At 39.7% G+C, this 17,189-nt stretch overlaps 1 protein-coding gene across 1 annotated transcript in view; it reads right to left on the minus strand.

Moving 5' to 3' along the window:
- Window positions 1-359: 359 nt before the first annotated feature.
- taok1b (TAO kinase 1b) overlaps window positions 360-17,189 on the minus strand; it is an 82,632-nt gene continuing 65,802 nt past the window's right edge. Inside the window, exons 13-21 of the mRNA XM_034178199.1 lie at window positions 15,679-15,813; window positions 15,117-15,353; window positions 12,184-12,312; window positions 11,514-11,597; window positions 9,573-9,692; window positions 9,230-9,469; window positions 8,898-9,110; window positions 5,512-5,694; window positions 360-1,503 (exon numbers count right to left, since the gene is read on the minus strand). Of these exons, the coding sequence (XP_034034090.1) occupies window positions 1,012-1,503; window positions 5,512-5,694; window positions 8,898-9,110; window positions 9,230-9,469; window positions 9,573-9,692; window positions 11,514-11,597; window positions 12,184-12,312; window positions 15,117-15,353; window positions 15,679-15,813 (1,833 nt within the window). The 3' untranslated portion in view covers window positions 360-1,011. The remainder of the gene's footprint in view (window positions 1,504-5,511; window positions 5,695-8,897; window positions 9,111-9,229; window positions 9,470-9,572; window positions 9,693-11,513; window positions 11,598-12,183; window positions 12,313-15,116; window positions 15,354-15,678; window positions 15,814-17,189) is intronic.

A 17,189-nucleotide genomic window follows, 5' to 3' on the forward strand; every position in this document is an offset into this window, starting at 1 on the left:
GTGAATACTTTCCGGATGCACTGTATGATTTGCTACAGAGCAAAGAGTTTTAAAGCTTTTTTTCAGAAAAGGCAAATCAACTGAAGGACAGTCCAAATCACAATCCAATTTAATATTTACAGTGAGGGGGAAGAAGAAGAAAGAGGGAGGGGGAAGAGAAGAAGGAATAATAGTAATAGTAGTAGCAGTAGTAGTAGTAGTAGTAGTAGTCCACAACAGAGCTCCATTCTGGAAAAGTGATTTGTTAACTGTTATTTCAGAAAAGTGGAGCCAGCTTTATGAAGAATATTGCTTATCATCAGTGAAGCCCAAAAGTCAGTCTGCTGCAAAAGTCAGTAGAGTAACAGATGATTCTTTTTTTTAAAAATCCATTTAAGTGTTCAGCTACTGAACAAATCTTGTTTTCTGTTGCATCCGACTTATTTGCTGTAATTGTGGTGATTCCAAAATTTCGGTCAAGAATTGCAGCTTGTTTGTTTACTACCGTGTGACATTGGTAAACAGTCACTATAAAACTTTGAAAATATCATCAGCAATATACATGTTGAAAGCAATTTATGGAAAAGGGGATTTCTCTCACCGAAGCTTGATTCCAAACAATGTTTTAATACGGCTAATCTTGTAAAAATGTGAAACTGACACTGAAGACCAGTACTGCAGTTAAAGTCCTTATTAAATTCACAACATATATTCAGAATGTCTATGGCAACAGAGACTAACATGGCAAATAAAAAGGTACAGCAGCACTGTAGGTTACTTTAAAAATGACACAAATGCACTATTGGCATATTGTATGCAGCCCTCAGCTGTCATGGATTGGTCTCAAAGCTGCTTGAGTTCCACAGACCCGTATAATGGGACAAAACTGGGTGAAAGGAAACCGAGTCTCAGTACTGATCAGTGTGTTTCAATGGTTCTGTTAAAAACAAAATGCATGTACAGTGTGTGCGTGCACTTTTCTTTCTGTGCATCTGAACTGAGTTTTAAGACTAATATTGTGTTGAGTGTGATTTAGGTGTATGACAGGTGGGAGCTGTTGGAAATCTGAGACGTGATGCTGGCACTCCGGCTCATGCCCTGATCACTCCTCCCCCCTGATGACGTCCTCCTCACAGCCTGTGGGCTGTTCCTCACCCCGCCTGCACCTCCTCCACTTCCCCGTTGACTGCCTCCCCCAGGGTGGTGGAGGCTCCAGGGGGGAGGGCCCCCAGCCAGCATGGGGTGTCCCCAGGGCTGCTGAGAGCTGGAGCCCCCCTGGTGGTGATGGCTGTGGTGGCCGCCTCCTCCGCCGCCCCTGGGCCAATGGCTTCCTCCCTGAGCTCCACCACCTCCCCCCCCCCAGCCTCCCTGGGAATCGGACGCCAGGTTAGTGAGCACCATGTTGCTGAAGCCAAGCCGCATGGACTCCGAGTCGAAAGCTTCGATTTCTCTGGCCTGGCGTTCCAACAGTGAGCGGATTCGTTCCAGGCGCTCGTTCTGCAAGGCGAGCATCTCCTCCTCAATCTGGATTCATAAGCACAGCAGGAAAAGCAGCTCAAAACAAAGAAAATGTACTGTGCAAAATTTCTGGTTTACTCTAAATGTTTGAAATGTTTGCAAGCATACTCCGCGAGAACACATTTACTAAATCCTGTCCTGTTACCATAGCCACTGCCTCAAGAAGTGTTTGAAAAATTGCCAAACAACATGTTGCAAGAAGCCATTATTTCACAAAACCTACTGAAATGTTTGGACACTGCTAGGTACAGGGACCATCAAATTTTAGAGCAGATCATTAAAGATACCTCCATTCTGGTGTTAAGCACCAGGGTGGAGGTATCTACTCAAATGAGTGAGAGTTGTAGTCTTACACACCTCTCTGCAGCTTCTCTCCCCCTGCCATCCCCTCATTACCCCATCCCCGTAGAGACGGTGCCTGCTCCCAGACTACCAATAACCAGCAAAAATCTATTTAAGCATAAAAATTCAAAAGAAAAAATAATATAGCACCTTCTACTGCACCACAGACTAAAACAGTTAAATGTGGTCTATTAAACATTAGGTCTCTCTCTTCTAAGTCCCTGTTGGTAAATGATATAATAATTGATCAACATATTGATTTATTCTGCCTAACAGAAACCTGGTTACAGCAGGATGAATATGTTAGTTTAAATGAGTCAACACCCCCGAGTCACACTAACTGTCAGAATGCTCGTAGCACGGGCCGGGGCGGTGGATTAGCAGCAATCTTCCATTCCAGCTTATTAATTAATCAAAAACCCAGACAGAGCTTTAATTCATTTGAAAGCTTGTCTCTTAGTCTTGTCCATCCAAATTGGAAGTCCCAAAAACCAGTTTTATTTGTTATTATCTATCGTCCACCTGGTCGTTACTGGAGTTTCTCTGTGAATTTTCAGACCTTTTGTCTGACTTAGTGCTTAGCTCAGATAAGATAATTATAGTGGGCGATTTTAACATCCACACAGATGCTGAGAATGACAGCCTCAACACTGCATTTAATCTATTATTAGACTCTATTGGCTTTGCTCAAAAAGTAAATGAGTCCACCCACCACTTTAATCATATCTTAGATCTTGTTCTGACTTATGGTATGGAAATAGAAGACTTAACAGTATTCCCTGAAAACTCCCTTCTGTCTGATCATTTTTTTAATAACATTTACATTTACTCTGATGGACTACCCAGCAGTAGGGAATAAGTTTCATTACACTAGAAGTCTTTCAGAAAGCGCTGTAACTAGGTTAAGGATATGATTCCTTCTTTATGTTCTCTAATGCCATATAACAACACAGTGCAGAGTAGCTACCTAAACTCTGTAAGGGAGATAGAGTATCTCGTCAATAGTTTTACATCCTCATTGAAGACAACTTTGGATGCTGTAGCTCCTCTGAAAAAGAGAGCTTTAAATCAGAAGTGTCTGACTCCATGGTATAACTCTCAAACTCGTAGCTTAAAGCAGATAACCCGTAAGTTGGAGAGGAAATGGCGTCTCACTAATTTAGAAGATCTTCACTTAGCCTGGAAAAAGAGTCTGTTGCTCTATAAAAAAGCCCTCCGTAAAGCTAGGACATCTTTCTACTCATCACTAATTGAAGAAAATAAGAACAACCCAGGTTTCTTTTCAGCACTGTAGCCAGGCTGACAAAGAGTCAGAGCTCTATTGAGCTGAGTATTCCATTATCTTTAACTAGTAATGAGTTCATGACTTTCTTTGCTAACAAAATTTTAACTATTAGAGAAAAAATTACTCATAACCATCCCAAAGACGTATCGTTATCTTTGGCTGCTTTCAGTGATGCCGGTATTTGGTTAGACTCTTTCTCTCCGATTGTTCTGTCTGAGTTATTTTCATTAGTTACTTCATCCAAACCATCAACATGTTTATTAGACCCCATTCCTACCAGGCTGCTCAAGGAAAGCCCTACCATTATTTAATGCTTCGATCTTAAATATGATCAATCTATCTTTGTTAGTTGGCTATGTACCACAGGCTTTTAAGGTGGCAGTAATTAAACCATTACTTAAAAAGCCATCACTTGACCCAGCTATCTTAGCTAATTATAGGCCAATCTCCAACCTTCCTTTTCTCTCAAAAATTCTTGAAAGGGTAGTTGTAAAACAGCTAACTGCATCATCTGCAGAGGAATGGTCTATTTGAAGAGTTTCAGTCAGGTTTTAGAATTCATCATAGTACAGAAACAGCATTAGTGAAGGTTACAAATGATCTTCTTATGGCCTCGGACAGTGGACTCATCTCTGTGCTTGTTCTGTTAGACCTCAGTGCTGCTTTTGATACTGTTGACCATAAATTTTATTACAGAGATTAGAGCATGCCATAGGTATAAAGGCACTGCGCTGCGGTGGTTTGAATCATATTTGTCTATAGATTACAATTTGTTCATGTAAATGGGGAATCTTCTTCACAGACTAAAGTTAATTATGGAGTTCCACAAGGTTCTGTGCTAGGACCAATTTTATTCACTTTATATATGCTTCCCTTAGGCAGTATTATTAGACGGTATTGCTTAAATTTTCATTGTTACGCAGATGATACCCAGCTTTATCTATCCATGAAGCCAGAGGACACACACCAATTAGCTAAACTGCAGGATTGTCTTACAGACATAAAGACATGGATGACCTCTAATTTCCTGCTTTTAAACTCAGATAAAACTGAAGTTATTGTTCTTGGCCCCACAAATCTTAGAAACATGGTGTCTAACCAGATCCTTACTCTGGATGGCATTACCCTGACCTCTAGTAATACTGTGAGAAATCTTGGAGTCATTTTTGATCAGGATATGTCATTCAAAGCGCATATTAAACAAATATGTAGGACTGCTTTTTTGCATTTACGCAATATCTCTAAAATCAGAAAGGTCTTGTCTCAGAGTGATGCTGAAAAACTAATTCATGCATTTATTTCCTCTAGGCTGGACTATTGTAATTCATTATTATCAGGTTGTCCTAAAAGTTCCCTAAAAAGCCTTCAGTTAATTCAAAATGCTGCAGCTAGAGTGCTGACGGGGACTAGAAGGAGAGAGCATATCTCACCCATATTGGCCTCTCTTCATTGGCTTCCTGTTAATTCTAGAATAGAATTTAAAATTCTTCTTCTTACTTATAAGGTTTTGAATAATCAGGTCCCATCTTATCTTAGGGACCTCGTAGTACCATATCACCCCAATAGAGCGCTTCGCTCTCAGACTGCAGGCTTACTTGTAGTTCCTAGGGTTTGTAAGAGTAGAATGGGAGGCAGAGCCTTCAGCTTTCAGGCTCCTCTAACTGTGGAACCAGCTCCCAATTCAGATCAGGGAGACAGACACCCTCTCTACTTTTAAGATTAGGCTTAAAACTTTCCTTTTTGCTAAAGTTTATAGTTAGGGCTGGATCAGGTGACCCTGAACCATCCCTTAGTTATGCTGCTATAGACGTAGACTGCTGGGGGGTTCCCATGATGCACTGTTTCTTTCTCTTTTTGCTCTGTATGCACCACTCTGCATTTAATCATTAGTGATCGATCTCTGCTCCCCTCCACAGCATGTCTTTTTCCTGGTTCTCTCCCTCAGCCCCAACCAGTCCCAGCAGAAGACTGCCCCTCCCTGAGCCTGGTTCTGCTGGAGGTTTTCTTCCTGTTAAAAGGGAGTTTTTTCCTTCCCACTGTAGCCAAGTGCTTGCTCATAGGGGGTCGTTTTGACCGTTGGGGTTTTACATCATTATTGTATGGCCTTGCCTTACAATATAAAGCGCCTTGGGGCAACTGTTTGTTGTGATTTGGCGCTATATAAAAAAAAATTGATTGATTGATTGATGAGTGCTCTTCTAACTGCCAGAATTTGTTAATATATACACTCTAGGAACAGAAAGCACATAAATTTTCAACTTTACTTGTTGAAAAGTACTGGCTGGGCTTTTAAATACATACAGAAAAGCAATCTGAAGACTGGTATGGAATTCTAAACAATTAGATGAGGAATGTTTTGAACAACTGACATCCAGAGGCCTTCTTACTTTCTGCTCGAGTAGAGCCCGTCGCAGAGACACCCTTTGCTCCAGTTCCCTCTTTTCTTTGTCATGCTGGGCGTCCGTTTGCATTTTGATCTTACTCTGGTAGGCGTTGAGTAACTCCAGCTCCTGCTGCAGCTGCATCTTCAAAACCTGACTGTCCCCCTCCTGAGCCTCGTCTAATCGCAACTGGGAGAAAAGAGAACAAACTTTCGTTGTGATGACCGGGGGGCTGATGTTAGTCACTGTCCTGTCAGGATGCCTGTAAATTCCCCTGAAATTAATTGGAAGGTTTTTTTTAATACAACATACAGGGCTTTTAGACCTGAAAAACCTCTATTTTTGTATTTGCCAAAGGCAGAGCAGGTCTAGGAGCAGACCTGGTCTACCTGAGGTGACTGGACTCTGAGGTGACCATCTATGTACGAGTGTGGTCAATATGTACACGATATCTTGACAAAAACTCTGTATATCAAGGTGAAACTTGATCCTCAAGATCAACTCACTATAGGAGTGGCACAGACTAGTTGATCAGTAGGGATGGGTATTGAAGATTTTATTGATATGATACCATTATTGATTCCGCTTATCGATCAGATTCCTTATCGATTCCCTTATCGATGCCTCTTGTGAATTTTTTGTGGACTAAAAGTAGGCTTTACGGGTTTTCTATGTCAGCGGGTCAAAGCGCTTTTTCTTATTGTGCACCCGCTCTGTGGAATGGTCTCGGAGTTCGTGGACATTTTTAAGTCAAGACTTAAAACCTATTTTTATTCTCTTTCTTATGAATAGTTTTTATTTTTTAATCTGTTTCATTCTTTTACTTCTGTTTTTAATTATGTATTTTTATTTATTTATTTAAATTTTTTATGTTGAACTGTTCCGTGTGAGGCGCCTTGAGACGGCTTTTGTTGTGATTTGGCACTTTATAAGCTGATTAAATTGAAACTGAACAACATTTTATTGAGTCTTAAAGTAAATAAATATGAAAATTGGTCACTGGATCCTTAAGCTTCGCTCTCAGACTGCAGGCTTACTTGTAGTTCCTAGGGTTTGTAAGAGTAGAATGGGAGGCAGAGCCTTCAGCTTTCAGACTCATCTCCTGTGGAACCAGCTCCCAATTCAGATCAGGGAGACAGACACCCTCTCTACTTTTAAGATTAGGCTTAAAACTTTCCTTTTTGCTAAAGCTTATAGTTAGGGCTGGATCAGGTGACCCTGAACCATCCCTTAGTTATGCTGCTATAGACGTAGACTGCTGGGGGGTTCCCATGATGCATTGTTTCTTTCTCTTTTTGCTCTGTATGCACCACTCTGCATTTAATCATTAGTGATCGATCTCTGCTGCCCTCCACAGCATGTCTTTTTCCTGGTTCTCTCCCTTAGCCCCAACCAGTCCCAGCAGAAGACTGCCCCTCCCTGAGCCTGGTTCTGCTGGAGGTTTCTTCCTGTTAAAAGGGAGTTTTTCCTTCCCACTGTAGCCAAGTGCTTGCTCACAGGGGGTCGTTTTGACCGTTGGGGTTTTACATAATTATTGTATGGCCTTGCCTTACAATATAAAGCGCCTTGGGGCAACTGTTTGTTGTGATTTGGCGCTATATAAAAAAAATTGATTGATTGATTGATTGATTAAACTCTAGATAATAAACTCTGCATGGTGGATCCTTGATCTCTGGACATAAAAAGAAATAAAATCTGCAGTTATTGTCAAAAGCATTTCCTTTCAGACATTATTGGCATGAATGTCTTTCCATACATCTGAGCTGAGCTCTTGCAGCTGGCTGTGCTGCACGTCAGGATGTAATTCATAAAGAATGCAGGATGTCTCATTTTGGGAGGAAAAAAAAAAAACGTTTTAGTCAATTGTAGTTTGATGTCTGTATTACAGCGTTTGTAAAGAGGTGTCATTTTATTTAAAGCGGCGATTTGTTTTGAAGCTATTAATTTCGACCAGACTCTGTCTCAGCAGAGAGCCGCGCAGCGTTTGAAGCTGTGCCAATGGAACGGAGGACGATTCTAGTTTCTTGACTGCAACAAGACAAGAGTCCCAGTAAGTGACTTTAATCCACACAAAAGTGACTCACAATATTTTAATGGCTTTGAGAGGGGTTAAGAAGCAGACTTGCCGCTTCTGAAGAACAGCAAATCAAAGAACTAACAAGCCAGTGGATTGAAGCATTGCTTCATTGGTTCATGCTTCAAAGTGGAGTTGCGCTGCAGAAACGGTTGATTACAGAGCCGCTGCAGGGTCTGTAATCAACGTAGAGGAATGATCATTTTCCCGACAAACAAAAACAAAAACAACGGCTGCTCTGAAGGACCGATAAGGGAATTGTTAAGTACAAAGGCTATGGATATTGGTGCATCAAATCATTTCTTAACAATACTCGAAAAGAACCGGTTCTTGATACCCAACCCCTTTGATCAGTCAACTTTACTACTCTGCATTGACATGTTAAGCTTCACACCAACTAGCCACTGATGATGTGGTTTGAGCACGCTGTCTGCCACAACATAATAACAGCAGTGCTTGGGTAGACATGAGCCTCAATCCACCATTAGGCCTCCCCAACACAGGGGTCACGGAAATCAACACTATGGATGTAAGCAATTTCTTTTGTCTTTTCCCTTTTTGCCAGGTTTGGCATAGCTGACCTGATATGGATCTGCTTGTTTTGGCACAAATTTTACACTGAATACCCTCAATGTTTGTATATGGAGAACAGGACACACAGGTGGCTCTGAATTGGGTACTTCTTGTCTTTAGCAGTTGTCACACTATGACAGACTGAAGAAACATATAAGCAACAGAAAATATATTTAGGTGTCCGTTCATGCCCGTTCTGTTCCTGTAGACGTCCTTTTCTCATTCATTAAATGTGTTCCTTGTCAGCTGAAGTCTGGCAAGTCCAACTGGAAAGTTTTGTACTTACATGCTGAAAACTTTGAGCCAACAGCATCCCTGGTGGCTGGACGTTTGTTTATCATTTTGCCCTGTATTGTTCATTAGCTTGCCAGTGGACATCTGGTAGACTTTAGCTTTATCCATGTGTTATCTGTTTGTCTTCTGTTCACATCAGGAAGCACTGTGCACCTGCATTCGTTGGTTGTTCACTCATTCCATCAGAGCACCAGAGGTTGATGGATCAGGGGATTTTTCCACCGGACTAATGATTTAAATCTGTTCTAATCAGGTTACTCCATCCCTTACAGTGTGACTACACCTTTAGAAGCAAATGCACTCCCTGCTTGCACCACCATGCCGCTGTCAGAAACCCACACAGTATAAAACTGTTTTCATGCATCATCATTTCCAGTAGTTCACTAAGCTAGTCCTTGTGGTGGAAAAGCACTCATTTTATACCCTATCCTGAATTCCTTCCAGTACTCACAGCCTGCGTGGAGAGCATTTCGTTGATGGAGTGGTCATACTGCTCAGCCAGAATGGCCAACTTCCTGGTCTGCTCCTCCTTCAGTCTTTTGAGGACGGCCTTGTGATCAGACTTGGGTGTGGTTTCCAGCAGATGGTTCCTGAGGGCCTTGTATTGCCTTGTCTGGGTTTTACATGTTTCCTGGAACTGCTTCTTGATTTGAAGCTCCTTAGACTGCAGTGGAAAGAAGAGAAACAAATGAAGATGCTGACCAACAATCATACAGATTCCTTCACCATGGAACAGTCAATTACAGAAAGTGGGAGGTTGGGGGGGCTACTGTTGCCTTGTACCTTGAGGCTCTTGGGTTGCTGTCGGACTTCCATGACATGCTTGCGTCTCAACTCCCTCTCCCTCCTCTTATTATATTCCAACTGGTTTGTGAGCTCCGTCTGGTGCTGGGTCCGGATCAGCTCAGCCCTTGCCTTTTGAATCATCCCCAGGTGCCGGAACTCAAGCTCTTGCATTGATTCATGATGCCTGAGCAGCATGGCATGTTCCAGGTCCTTCTGTGTCTGCCGCTTGTTCAGCTCCTAAAAAAAATTAAAAAAAATGATGAGACGGAGAATGAGAAGACAGCTACATAAATACATGGTTGAACAAAGACAGGAGTGTGGGTGGTGGGGGTCTAAGCACCTCTCTGGCCAGATCCTGCTCCACGTTGTGCCTGGCAATAAGGAGCCTGCGTTTGAAACGCCGGCACTCAAGCTCCAGGTACTGTCGCTGTCGTCGCAGAAGATTGGCCTCCTCCTCCGCCTGGAAATTAGTACCACAATGCATTACAATGTTGAACTGCAAACCTTCTGTATTACTGCAATAAAGTGCAAATGTTACCTCCAATCTCAATTCTCTTTTGTACCCCTTCCCCTTGGCCCTACCCTTACCCCTTTAAAACAAGCGGTAAGGCGAAGGGGTATGCCTCTAGCCCTATGAATTGAGACACCCCTCCGCCTTAGAGGAAAAAAAAAAAAAACCTGCCCATCTCAAACTGCCGTCTTCACTGTTTGTCAATATGGCAACCGAAATGCAACTTGTTGTAGTAGCCTGTTTGCTCTTTTTATTTTCTCGCCTTTCTGCATAAATACAAAGAAATAGAAGAAGTCGTAGATTTCTTCGATGCATCACAATCATGTCATGTTAATTAATTGAATTAATTTGTAATTTATAATAATAATAATTAATAGTATTAATGAATTAGTAACTGATTGTTAATAATACTAATATTAATTTATCAATAGTAATAATTAATATTGTTTGATTAATCAATTGATTGATTAGTAATTAATTAATTAGTAATTAAAATAATTTTCAATAATAATAATTTATTAATTTATATAGCGCCAAATCATGACTAATCGCCTCAAGGCACTTCACAAACATCATTTAAAAGCAGAATAAAATGAAATAAGATTAAAACACAATAAAAAAATGTAAAACATAAATAAGTAAAAGAAGTAAAATAATAAGAAGAATAAAAAAAGACACACAATCATAAAATACTAATGATAAAACAGGAAAACAGTTTATTTAAAATAAACAAACACGAAATATATCAGTCTGTGTGCAATGAATGTATACATTATACAAGTTTCACTTTTTGAATGGAATTACTGAAATAAATCAACTTTTTCATGATATTCTAATTATATGAGCAGCACCTGTATGTATGTTATGGGCTGCATCTAGTTCTGTTAACCTAATATTTCTTTTTCAAATTCTCCCATTTTTTGCATCCAGCCCTATTTCCTTTAGAAATTTCCTTGACAAATAATAGCAGTCTATTAGGACGTCAGGTTATGTGTTGCACATATACATGTGTGTGTATATATATTTTCCAACTTATTCCCATTGATGAAACTTCTCATTTTCTGCCTGAAAGCTTATTAGGAGACGAGTGTGCTCAGGGCTCCCTGTTTGTTTACAAAATACACACACATTACAGACCTTGAAATCCAACAGCAGGGATTGATATTATCCAAAGATTAATGAACATACAAATTAACGTGCTTACACTTTATCATGATTTTCTCCGTTGTGAGATATAAAAGTGTCTTACTGTAGCGTTCGTGTGTATATGCATTATAACGCCTCAGTGCACGTGCGCAGTTACGATATTCTTCAGAACGACAATATACACAACATGCATCCAGCAGCATACATGTTGCTGTCATAGGCAACTGCCTGTAAAGTTTTTTGGCAAGTTATAACTTTCTAAACAGCGTAATTTGCAATGAAAGCCGCTTAATTTGTGCGGCTCTTTCGGTGCCATGTTTGTTTTTTCGGAGACGGCGGTAAGCTCCTCCTACCCCTCCAAAAGGAGTGTGCATCCAGATTCACTCCATTTGGAGGGGTTTGAAGCCCTCCGCCTACTCCTCCGCCTCGCTCCAAAAAGAGAACTGAGACACCCCTCTGTCTCTCGTGCCTGAGCAAAATGGAGGGGAAGGGCCAAGGGGTAGAATTGAGATTCAGCCTTAATGTCAGTTTTTCCACGGACAGTAAATCCTACACTGGGTTTGTGAAAAAATCTACACGTTCATGTTCATAAGACTAAAGCACATACATTATGAGAAAATTCACCTGGAAGTGCTGAATGTTCTCCTTCTGCTTAGACAGCCACTCCTGCTTCTCCTTCTTTGGCGTGGACTGGTTCTCACTCAGTTCCTGTAAAACAAATGAACATTTTACAGTCAGGGTCAAAAGTATTGACATCCCTCATTTTCAAGTGCCATATTCACCAGCGTATAAGATGCTGTGTTTTTACTAGTTTGGGAGCTCCTGTGATTTGTACTCTGTTGCAAACTTGTACACAAAAAATAAAATAATCACAAGGTCATTAATAATAAGTATTTATATAGGGCTTTCCCAGCAATCAAAGCACTAAACAAAATCAACTCTAATGATAAAAGAATAAATGCCAATAATAAAACCTACACAACAACAATGCACAAAAATCCCAAATTAAAGAGCTGACAATACAGAATATATACTCTGGAAAATATGGTACATAATACAGATTATCTTCAGAAAAAAAATGCAGATGGACAAATTTTGTATATTGTGACTAGTTAATTAAATGTCCAATATAGTTGAACAACTTTGACCAGGAGTGTATTTGCAACAGGTACACTTCAAGACACCTTGACTCACACACACACACACACACGCACACGCACACACACACGCACACACTTAAAAGCATATTTTGTGGAATCATAACAGAGTCATTGTGTACACTTTAAGTGACTACCTCTTTTAGCTGCTCTTTGCGTAGCTTATATTCCCGTTTCTGTGATTCCAAGAAACTGCTGAGCTCCTTTTTCTGTTGCACCTGGATGTGCTGCTGGAACTTCTTTTCATCATTGGCAAATGTCTTTAGCTAAACAAAAAAAGTAATAAAGATTGACACATTGTGCAGTAAGCTGTTGCAGATACAAAAGAAGCAGCAAACACATGCAAGGTACTTATTGCAAAAACATGACTATAAATTAATTCTATGCATGTGCCACTGAAGAAGAACAAAAAAAAATGAGAGAAACTGAACTGCAGTTTCTTGAAAAATGCTGAAAAGAGTAAGCTAAAGAGCTCAGCATGGTCATGTTTATAAAATAATTTTAATCTCTCTAAATAACAGAAACCACTAGACAAACAGATACCAAACTTGTGTAGAGATGTAAAAACTATAAATTACTAGGTAACACTGCAACATGACGCACATGTTAAAATTAAATAATATAAATTGAAATATTTGCTCATTTCATTTGTTTCCTATTAGCTACCATATTGTTTTGACTGTAAGGCTGTTTTTGTTAACCTCAGCCACAAAGTTGGAGGAGGTTATTGTTTTTTATATATATATTTTTTATATATTAAGATATTTTTTACTGAAGATTCATATCCTGATAGGCAAGAACTTGTTCAATTTTCAAGGTCATAGTTCCACGTCAGGAAAAATCTTGGAAAAATCCCTGTCTTTAACATTCAACGAATTTTCAAAAATTCATAACGCTGTCAAAAAACATCAACTTTCTTTCATATTTGAGAGCATTTAGTAAGATGTTATCCTTTATTGATTGACAACGTTTGTTCCAGATCTGATCCACATTACAGATTTTGTGGCCTTTTAAATGTAACAATAAAAACCCATTTAATCTATATTTTACATTATATCTTAATCAAATGTGCCCCAATCACTCTCATATTTGAAAGTTTGGTGCAGACTGGCACTCACTAACACCTGATAAAGTTTGATCCAGATCTGATCTGGATTGTGGATATTGTGGACATTTAAATTTAATATTGAAAAGCCCATTTGGAGTATATTTTTCATTATATCTCAATCAAAAGTGCCTCAATCACTCATTTTTCTGTTATGGATTTACCTACACCACCAAAATTGGATGGAGATTTCAATTTTATGGCTGTTTGTCTATCTTCCAGTTAAGCCCCATTAAAAAAAACAGAAGTATATGGTCATGGGTTGCTGAATTTGCACTAAGATGCAGGTATGGTTTTTGTTGATTATGTATTTGTATTTTAATTTTGATCTGTTAAGATACTGTTTTTCATGCATGGGTGGTATGTATTGGATGTGTTGTTTGTGCAGCAGACCCCTCTGCCCAAGACAAATTTCTCCCTAGGGAGACTAATAAAGACACTTTGACTTTGAGTTTATGATCCCCGCCCGCATCAATTTTTAATTTTTTTTTTTTTTTTTTTTTTTTTTTTGGTGAATTTTATTGATGGCACTACAGCTGGTGCAAGAACTGGCACGCCCGGTAGGTGGTGAGAGTGCTTTGGTTGAAGACAGCCGAAGTTTACTGAGCCGAACCCGAACTTACCGTTTGTTGTCATTGACAACCACAGATGCGAGGTTGCTGACAAGAAGCTAAAGCCATGGTATGGAGTGAGTGTTCCCCTGAAGCGACCATAAGCGATATTTACAGCCAGTGTGCATGTGGTATGCTGCACAATGGAGGTAGCTTGGATGCTAAGTACAATGATTGCAAGGTGAGTTTTTCCTTATTCGCTTCTTCTATGGCAGTTTAGTGTCAAAAGCACTCATGCTGGAAGGGGAAGTTTCATTTTTAAGCCTAAAAAAATTTTACTGTATTGTTTGTTCTCTCTAAGGAAAAAATTAAAATAGTCTGCCCGCCTTCATAACTTTTTCTGATGTCAAGTATCAAACTAATGTTTTTTTTGTTTTGTTTTTAATGGGGCCTTATCAGTCAGAAACCAAGTGCCAAAAAGCAGTGACAAATTGTGCATAGCAAAGATAACCAATGTTCTGTTACAATTATTTGAAAGAGAATTCAGAAATCAAAAAAGTTGGAACGCCCCTCCAAAACACCGCAGAAAAACGTCAATTCAAGTGCATGAACTAAATACATACTCCCGGACAATTCGATCACATCTAATTTTTTTTATGAAAAGCCACTAACAGGACTCTGACCATGAAATTTTTTTTTCCCCCCCAAGGTAAAATTTTGTGGAATTGGAAACTAGTGTTAGTGGCGGTTTTATAAGAAGGTATTTGTAAAAAAGGTGTCTTATATTCAAGGTGTAGACTTTTACATAACATACAGCCTTAACTAGGTGGCGCCAAATACCTGTGAAATGAGCATGTCTCCCAGCACTGAAACAACCTGCACTTCTTAACTAGTTTAATTTACTGCTTCATGACGGGGAGATGCAGTGATCATCCTGAAAAGAGTGCAGCTCAAAAGTCATGTGAACATCTGGGACATTATCATGATGATAAATGGTGCAGATTCATCAAACAACTCAAGAAGCCAAGAAATATGATGTGACAGACTAATGTTAGAACAGTGGTTTCCAACCCTGCTCATTTTTCATTTCTCAAGCTGACAAGCTCATTCGGGTGTCTTAGCTCTTGATTAGCTGAGCACACCTGAATTAAATAATCAGCTTATGGCAGAGCAGGGAGAGGTGGAAAATGAGCAGGTTAGAGCCCCCCCCCCCAAGGACCAAAGCTGGGAACAACTGAGTTATAAGACAGCAAACCCATAACAACCATCTAAAAATTTTAAATGTAAAAAAGCTTAATGTGGTCATAAAAGTGTCAGTATATATCTTAAAAAAAAAAAACTACAGATGGCATCTTATTTTCAGAAGAACATGGTAATATTTGTGAATGTAAATAATTTGTGTGCATGTACATACGTCTTTTTCCAGAGCTGCTTGGTGCTTTTTGAGCAGTTTTTCCATTTCCTGTGTGAAGTTGCTCCTCTGACTCTCCAGCTCTTTGTCTAGCCTGAGCCTGTGTTCATCCATCTCCCCCTTCAACTTGTTCTCCAGAGCCAAAAGGTGCTTCTGATGTTGCCGTCTCATGCGTTTGTATCCTGACATCTGTTCCCGTAGCTCAGAGTCCTGCTCGTGCTCCTGCATTTCACGGGTCACCTGAAAGATGTAAATGAATACTAATAGTAACAGCAAGTTCAGAAAGATACAAAATAATAGGCACATTATTTTGAAGAGTACTTTAGAAGTACACAATTTTGAATTTTGGACATATGTGTATGCATTTATGAATATGAGTTACAGCAAAATTAAGAGGTCATTAAAAACAGAAAATTTTAGAGTTGGTTGTAGATTTCTTAGACATAAGGCACAATCCAGATTCTTGAAATATCCGACCATTTCTGTTACACAACTAGTACAAATATAGAATTTTTCCAAGCATGATGCAGAGTGAGACACCATGGAGATGTATGCATGTTCTCACAAGTGATGCTGTGCGTATTGTGGCAAAGTGCTCTCTGTTGCGGTAGTGCTTCCTAGGGGCCTGAGCTGGCGGTGGCTGAGGTTCAGAGGGTTGACTGCTGGCTGCCTGGTCCTCACAGTAGCTTTCCTCTTCCTCCTTCAGACATATGTCACCAGCATTAACATAGTATTTAACTACTACAGCATTTGAGAGTGCATGCACAGAGAGGATGATATGACAGAGAAAAGCAGAAAAGACTGAGATGAAGCAACATCATCATCTATAATAACACCAACTTAGATACAGTGTTTAGCAAATGAACACACTGCAACTGGTTCTTGAGATATCGCGCTAACAAGCAAAAATGGACGGACAACACCCCCCCAGCCCCATGTCATCTGTCCTTCCTTTGAAAACTTTGTATACTGACCAAATGCCTGGTTAACGTGTCCCATAATACAACCCCTGGCAAAAATTATGGAATCACCGGCCTCGGAGGATGTTCATTCAGTTGTTTAATTTTGTAGAAAAAAAGCAGATCACAGACATGACACAAAACTAAAGTTCATTTCAGATGCTGAGAATGACAGCCTCAACACTGCATTTAATCTATTATTAGACTCTATTGGCTTTGCTCAAAATGTAAATGAGTCCACCCACCACTTTAATCATATCTTAGATCTTGTTCTGACTTATGGTATGGAAACTGAAGACTTAACAGTATTCCCTGAAAACTCCCTTCTGTCTGATCATTTCTTAACATTTACATTTACTCTGATGGACTACCCAGCAGTGGGGAATAAGTTTCATTACACTAGAAGTCTTTCAGAAAGTGCTGTAACTAGGTTAAGGATATGATTCCTTCTTTATGTTCTCTAATGCCATATACCAACACAGTGCAGAGTAGCTACCTAAACTCTGTAAGTGAGATAGAGTATCTCGTCAATAGTTTTACATCCTCATTGAAGACAACTTTGGATGCTGTAGCTCCTCTGAAAAAGAGAGCTTTAAATCAGAAGTGCCTGACTCCGTGGTATAACTCACAAACTCGTAGCTTAAAGCAGATAACCCGTAAGTTGGAGAGGAAATGGCATCTCACTAATTTAGAAGATCTTCACTTAGCCTGGAAAAAGATGTCTGTTGCTCTATAAAAAAGCCCTCCGTAAAGCTAGGACATCTTTCTACTCATCACTAATTGAAGAAAATAAGAACAACCCCAGGTTTCTTTTCAGCACTGTAGCCAGGCTGACAAAGAGTCAGAGCTCTATTGAGCTGAGTATTCCATTAACTTTAACTAGTAATGACTTCATGACTTTTGTTTTGACCGTTGGGGTTTACATAATTATTGTATGGCCTTGCCTTACAATATAAAGCGCCTTGGGGCAACTGTTTGTTATGATTTGGCGCTATATAAAAAAAAATTGATTGATTGATTGACTGATTTCAAATGGCAACTTTCTGGCTTTAAGAAACACTATAGGAAATCAGGAAACAAATTGTGGCAGTCAGTAACGGTTACTTTTTTAGACCAA

The sequence above is a fragment of the Thalassophryne amazonica genome, chromosome 9, assembly GCF_902500255.1.
Source record: "Thalassophryne amazonica chromosome 9, fThaAma1.1, whole genome shotgun sequence".
Lineage (NCBI taxonomy): Eukaryota > Metazoa > Chordata > Actinopteri > Batrachoidiformes > Batrachoididae > Thalassophryne > Thalassophryne amazonica.